This window comes from Danio aesculapii, chromosome 10 (genome assembly GCF_903798145.1).
Source record: "Danio aesculapii chromosome 10, fDanAes4.1, whole genome shotgun sequence".
Taxonomy (NCBI): Eukaryota; Metazoa; Chordata; class Actinopteri; order Cypriniformes; family Danionidae; genus Danio; species Danio aesculapii.
Genome location: NC_079444.1, coordinates 1,884,609 through 1,892,108, shown reverse-complemented (window position 1 = coordinate 1,892,108; position 7,500 = coordinate 1,884,609). Strand labels below are relative to the sequence as shown.

At 31.6% G+C, this 7,500-nt stretch overlaps 1 protein-coding gene across 3 annotated transcripts in view; it reads left to right on the top strand.

Moving 5' to 3' along the window:
- apc (APC regulator of WNT signaling pathway) overlaps positions 1-7,500 on the top strand; it is a 75,930-nt gene that overhangs the window by 45,750 nt on the left and 22,680 nt on the right. For all 3 annotated transcript variants that reach the window (XM_056467276.1, XM_056467277.1, XM_056467279.1), the window contains 4 exons: positions 1,523-1,607; positions 3,534-3,708; positions 6,368-6,476; positions 7,058-7,171. In XM_056467276.1, the coding sequence (XP_056323251.1) occupies positions 1,523-1,607; positions 3,534-3,708; positions 6,368-6,476; positions 7,058-7,171 (483 nt within the window). The remainder of the gene's footprint in view (positions 1-1,522; positions 1,608-3,533; positions 3,709-6,367; positions 6,477-7,057; positions 7,172-7,500) is intronic.

Genomic DNA, 7,500 nt, shown 5'->3' with positions numbered 1-7,500 from the left:
ACACTAATACAATAAATGTATGTCAGAAACTGGCATCAGAAAAGTTCAAAACCACTTGAGGCCGAGTTAATGAGTACTTTCCTAAAGAATCTATCCCTTTAATATTCATTTTGATAAAACTTCAAGATACCTCATTGTCAATTTGCATTTACGTTTAATCTAGTGCTGTCAAACGATTAATCGCATACAAGATAAAAGTTTGTATTTACATAAAACAGTGGGGAAAATAAGTATTGAACACATCACCATTTTCAAGGTGCTGTTGACTTGAAATGTTTCCCAGATGTTGGTAACAACCAAAGAAATCCATATGTGCAAAGAAAACAAATCTAATTAGTTTACAAATGAAGTTCTAAAATGAAACGATGCAGGGAAAAGTATTGAACACATGAAGAAAGGGAGGTGTAGAAAGGCAGTGGGAGCCCAGACAGCAGCTGAAATCTCTCAGTAGTTCTTCAGCAACCCTCTGCCCTTCCTCAGTGTGAATGATATCAGCTGCTTCAGTCCAACATCTACATTAGCAGGAGGATGAAGATGAAACCAGGGTGGACATTTCAGCAAGACAATGATCCAAAACACAGCCAAGGAGACTCTCAGATGCTTTCAGAGAAAGAATATCAAGCTGTAGAATGGCCCAGCCAATCACCTGAGCCGAATCCAATAGAAAATACAAAATAAAGCTCAGCTTTGATAGACGAGACCCAAAGAACCATCAAGATTTTGACACTCTGTTGAATCCTGTAAATAACTCGCACCTTAGTAATGCATGAGGCTTCATTCTACATATGAGAGGCATCTTTAAGCTGCCATCATCAAAAAAGCCTTTTAGATAAAGTATGAAAGACATTTCAATAGTTCAGCACCATTGATACACAACTCATTCCTCAGATTTAGCTTTGCTTGTTTTATTTTTGACATGTTCAATACTTATTTTCCCTGCTGTATGTGAATACTGTGTATAGTTATGTATAAATGCACACTCAATACTCAACAACAACAACATCAAATATGGCATATTCACTCAGCCCTAAAAGTGAACCTATAATATCAGTATACTCAACAGCATAAATATACATGATTACATTCGCAAACACCAAAGCTGCTACATGATTTTTACACCGCATCAGTCTGTGGTTTTTCATCTGTAAAGCTCTGAGCAGCTGATTCTGAAGCAGAAATCAGGCTGTTTTTGATGCGTTATCATTGCCGGATCTGGCATGAACACACCACTAAAGAAGCAGCAGGTGCATCTTTAGAGCTTCAAAGCTGTTTTTTTCTCCGACACACGCGTCTTCAAAGCACTTCAGCTCTCTTTGATGGAAGTTTTCTCCTCTTTATCAGCGCACATTTAGCCACCGGCTGAAGAAGTCTTCTTACATGTGGTGGGAGCTGGAAATAATCTCTCTTTTTCTTCTGGTACCTTCCGTGCATCATGTAATGCTATCTGAAGATGGCTGCTGACGCTCTTGCACACACAGATCATTGATGGAGAAAACAATAATGTTTTTTTTTTCTGTTTCAGGAGGTTTTGAAGCAGCTGCAAGGAAGCATTGACGAGGACTCCAAAGATTCGCAGGGACAGATTGAGTTTTTAGAGAGAATTAAAGGTGAGAAGCTGTTGGCTTGTTCAGGATTCATGTGAACAATGCATGTTGTTGTTTTTTGGCTAATAAAAAAAGAAAACATGCGTGCTTGAACATGCAGACATGGTGAAAGACTGTCCACATTTTCTTTTAAACCTTTGCAACAGGAAAAATAAATGACATTTTTTAAAATAAGTAATGAAACAGCAGTGAATAACCTAACTTTAGTAGTAGTGCTGGACGTAATAGATATTATTATTCAGTTATTTTTATATTTATTATTATTAATAATAAAATGAGCAAGAGAAAAATATATAAATAAATGAAATAAAAAGCTTGGAGGAGGTATAATGCGCTGTAAAAGCCAACAGTCAACTTTATCAAATGAAATGAGTGTAGTTAACTCAAAATTTACAGAAAGTTAATTCTGCTCATTTAAAAGAGTATTGAACTCTGTGTTGAAGGTGATGAGTTAATTAAATACCTCATTACTTCAACTTAAATGGAGTAAGTACACAGTACTCGTATAGATTAGTTTTTTAACTCGAATTGTTTGTTGCAATTGGTTTCCTCAAACGGTTTGAGTTGGCTTTACTTATTGGTTTTACAGTACTCAGTTGGTTTGAGTTCTCTTCATTTATCGGGTTTTGCTGTGCTCAAATTGCTTCGTTTACTCAAATGGATCAAGTTCACAGTACTCATTAGGATGAGTTTTTGAACTTAAATGGTTTGTTGTAATCGATTTCCTCAAATGGTTTGAGTTACCTTAACTTTTTAGATTTTACAGTGTGGGTCGAATACAAACGAAAGACAAGAAAATAGGAAAAGTAAATGAATGAATAAATAAACAATAAAAGAATAATAAATATGTAACCTTTAATAGTGGTGGGTGGTTGTAGTAGTTATTATTATTAATTCATTTATTTTTACATTTATTATTATTATTAATAATAATAATAACAATAATAAAATGAGAGAGAAAAAAATATATAAATGAAATAAAAAGGTTGCAGGAGGTATAATAGGGCGAATACAAGCAAAAGACAAGAAAATAGGAAAAGTAAATGAATGAATAAATAAACAATAATATAATAAATACATAGCCTTACTTTAATAGTGGTGGGTGGTTGTAGTAGTTATTATTATTAATTCATTTATTATTATTATTAATAATAATAATAAAATAAGAAAGAGAAAAACATCTATAAATGAAATAAAAAGGTTGCAGGAGGTATAATGGGGCGAATACAAGCAAAAGACAAGAAAATAGGAAAAGTAAATGAATGAATAAATAAACAATAAAAGAATAATAAATACATAGCCTTACTTTAATAGTGGTGGGTGGTTGTAGTAGTTATTATTATTAATTAATTGCATTTATTATTAATAATAATAAAATGAGAGAGAAAAAATATATAAATGAAATAAAAAGGTTGCAGGAGGTATAATAGGGCGAATTCAAGCAAAAGACAAGAAAATAGGAAAAGTAAATAAATTAATTAACCAGAACAGACTGTATTTTCATTCCTTAAAGTTAACTAACATGAAGATATACTGTAATACATTCATTGTTGATTGTTTGTTCATGTTAGTAAATTCATTAACTTATACAACCTTACTGTAAAGTGTTACCTAGACGCTATACTGACTTATGAAACACCTCCAATCTTTGTATTTTCTATTGATTTATATTGTTTCTCTCTCCTTTGCTGTTATTTGTTATTATTATTATTATTATTATTATTATTATTATTATTATTATTATGCCTACTTCAGTTGGGTTATTTATTTATTATTATTTTAATATTTATAAGTTTTACTATTTACCTGTTACTCCAGCTCTTGTTATGTACCCTGTTTTCTGCAATATGTCTTGTTTTTGATTTGTGTATTGACATGTTTTTCATAAAAGGATAATCCATTAATATGAAGTCTCATTGCGTCCTGCAGAAATGAGTCTCGACCCTAGCGGTTTCTCCGGGGTGAAGCTGAGGTCTAAAGCGTCTCTGCAGGGCTCAGCAGACAGCAGCCCCAGCCCCAGCCCCGTCAGCTCCTGCCCCAGGAGAGGGGCGTCCAGCGGGGGCAGAGACAGCGCTGGATACCTGGAGGAGCTGGAGAAAGAGCGGTGAGCAACACATCGTCAAAGCTCTTAAACAATATTAAAGGGGATAGACAGTTGAAGTCAAAATTATTAATTATTATTAATTATTATTTCTTTCTTGTGAACCTTTCATATGGGTAAATTATTCTCTTTCTTTGTTTTCCACCTTTCTGAATTATATTGTAATCATAAGGAGTTATAACAAGCGAAGACTCGTCGCTTTCTTACAACCAGTATTAAGTAAATATTCTCTAATGTTGTTAGTGTTATCGGTTGAAACCTAAAGTTTCGATAAGGTCTTAATGTATGCAAGAAGTCTTAAAGGTATTGAAAATGTATTGAATTTCAGTCTCCGATTCCTGTATATACCCAGATTGAGTGCATCAGATGGACGGGTCATATGGCTAATAGAGATAACCTCCTGTAAGAAGGTTTACTAAAAGGTTTCCTCTAAAGCTTGTGGAGGGATTTGTGACCATTCTGTCGACCCAAAAAGGGTTTGAATAGTTTATATTCTGTCTTTTAAAGGGTTAGTTCACCCAAAAAATTGAAATTACTCTTATAGTGTTTCAATTAGACCTTCATTCATCTTCAGGACACAAATGAAGATATTTTAAATGAAATCTGAGAGCTCCTTCATCCTCCATAGACCGCAATGATCCAGAACTGAATACAAAAATATAGTCAAAGCATTCAGTGTGACTTCATTAGTTCATCTGTGATTTTACAAAGCTACAAGAACACTTTAGTGTGGCAAAAAATGGCTTTGGTTGTCAATATCCTCACTTCTGCGTCAAGTCAGGGTGCATGTTTACTACAGGCAGTATTAGAAAGCAGATTAATAATCTTTAAAAACAACAAATAAATAATAAATCAATGTATAGGTTTGATTTGCTACAATTTCAAGCTGTAATTTTACTAGAAAATATTAATAATGATTATAATATTACATTAAATTATATAATAATCATTATATTGCATTATGTAATGGGCTTATTATTACTTATTTATGAATTTATTGATTTTGGTGGTGTTGTTGTTGTTAAATAAAAAGTAAACAAATAATAAAAGTAATTAATATTACTATAACATGTTACTGTACAGTTTTATATATACTGAAAAATTACTATACTAAGTTTAATTTTCTGATTTTCAAACACTGAACCATCAAACTCTGGAAAAATAGGTAAAATCTTCCAGAAATAATCAGTCTGATTCAGCATGAATCCCCATCCCAAAATGCCACATGCTAGGCTTGATCTACTGTCCCAGTGTGATGAATCACTTTTATTATTTGACTGGACAGCTAAAAATTTAACACACTTGAATTAAACATGCCAGAAAACTTATGATACACTTGACATGTTTTCTCACTCTGAAAACCTTCATCATGAGGATGAGCAATTAATAACACAATTTCTATTTATACAGTGAATTAATTCCTTTATATGTTTTATTTTATTTCATTATATTATATTATGTTTTATTATATTATATTTTATTTTATTATGTTTTATTATATTATATTTTTTATTTTATTTTATTTTATTTTATTATGTTTTATTTTATTTTATTTTATTTTATTTTATTTTATTTTATTTCATTATATTATATTATGTTTATTATATTTTATTTTATTTTATTATGTTTTATTATATTATATTTTATTTTTTATTTTATTTTTTATTTTATTTTATTTTATTTTATGTTATTATGTTTTATTATATTATATTTTATTTTTTATTTTATTTTATTTTATTTTATTTTATTATGTTTTGTTTTATTTTATTTTATTTTATTTTATTTTATTTTATTATGTTTTATTATATTTTATTATATTATATTATATTTTATTTTATTTTATTTTATTTTATTTTATTTTATTATGTTTTATTATATTTTATTATATTTTATTTTATTTTATTTTATTATGTTTTATTATATTATGTTTTATTTTATTATATTATGTTATTAATGGATACTAATGGTACACTACTCTTTAAAGTTTGGGGTCATTTGACAGAAGTTAATACTCCTATTCAACAAGGAAGATCAAAAGTGACAGTATAATGTAATTTATAATGTAAAAAGATATATATATAATGTCATAAACTGTAGTTCAAATAAATAGTTTTGACGTTTCAAAATTAAATAATGTATAATATATTTTTGTTTTATATGCCAGTGCTCTTAACCACTAGGCTATTGGCACAGACCATGCAAACTGTTTTTAACACTAGTAGTAAATGTTTCTTGATCATCAAATCAGCACATCGGTGTGATTTCTGAGAATCATATGACACTAAAGACTCGAGTAATGACGCCTTGAATCACTGGAAGTAATTATATTTTACGATATTTTGGTGGCCTCTTAAAAAAATATTTATAATAATATCAACAAAGATTTAATGAATAATGGCAGAGGCCTTGGCAGTTCATTCTGCTTTAGCGACCCCTGATAAATAAGGGACCAAGCTAAAGGAAAATAAATGAATCAAGATGTAGAATTTCTTCTGGATTCTGAATTCAATTTACTCTAACGTCTATGTTAAGCTGCTTTGACACGATCTACATTGTAAAAGCGCTAGAGAAATAAAGATGAATTTGATTAATACCAACTTGAATTCAGACAGTCTAAGGTCAAATCAAACTTCATTGTGCTCGTGACTTTGCTTTCTCTCAGGTCTCTGTTGGTGGCAGAACTTGAGAAGGAAGAAAAAGAAAAGGACTGGTATTATGCCCAGCTGCAAAACCTCACTAAAAGGATCGACAGTCTGCCGCTGACGGAGAACGTAAGTAAGAGTACGAGCACATCGATATCGCAGTGTGATCATTCGCGATGGTCACATTGCAGGACATGCAGTGTCAGGTCTGGATTATCATTTATCGTTTGTATGTATTTTTGAGGCCTGTGAATGATTGAGGATTTTAAAAGCATCCAGATTTAAGAAATTGTACCATTTGTAACACTTTAATAACTATCAATTTTAATCAATTATTTATAAAACGAAGACAGTATTATTTTAAATGACATCTATTCACTTACTGTATAGTATAGACTGTATAGACTCCTCAGAAAACAATGCAACACTGCTTATTTGATAAGTATTTTGGCATTTATCTATGCTAGACTAGTGTATCATATATTTTTCTGCAGATGCAAAACCTTACAGAACCATACCAATCAACATCAAAATAATAAATACTTTCCAAATAGAGATATTCTAGTCATCTGGTGAAATTGTACTCATATCACACACAAAAATGAAATATTGTAACGTCAGCTTTGTTCAATATCGTGCAGCTCTACAGTTTGCAGTTCATTGTTTATCATGGCCGGCCTGATCAGATCTCCTGCATGCGTGTGTTGTAGTTTTCTCTGCAGACTGATATGACTCGCAGGCAGCTAGAATACGAGGCCCGGCAGATCAGAGCCGCAATGGAGGATCAGCTGGGCACGTGTCAGGACATGGAGAAGCGCGCACAGGTGGGCCGACGTCCTGAAACTGAAACATGAAACTGAATCGTCTAGTTTTAGACCGCCAGGCCTTATCTAACCTTAAAGTACACATGAAACCAAAACTAACCATTTGGATTTTGTTATCTCACGTTGCTGGTTGTGTGGTGAACTAGTTATCAGTGCGTGTCTAAAGAATAAACTAAATAGCTCTTGTCATCTGTATGTTAATGAGAAATGGCAGCTGCAGTGGGATGAATGTAGATACAAGAAGTTATATGAAGGGAATCCATTTGTAAATAGATATAATCAGGTTGTACATACTTGATCAATGGTCACCAATCTCGGTCCTGGAGGGC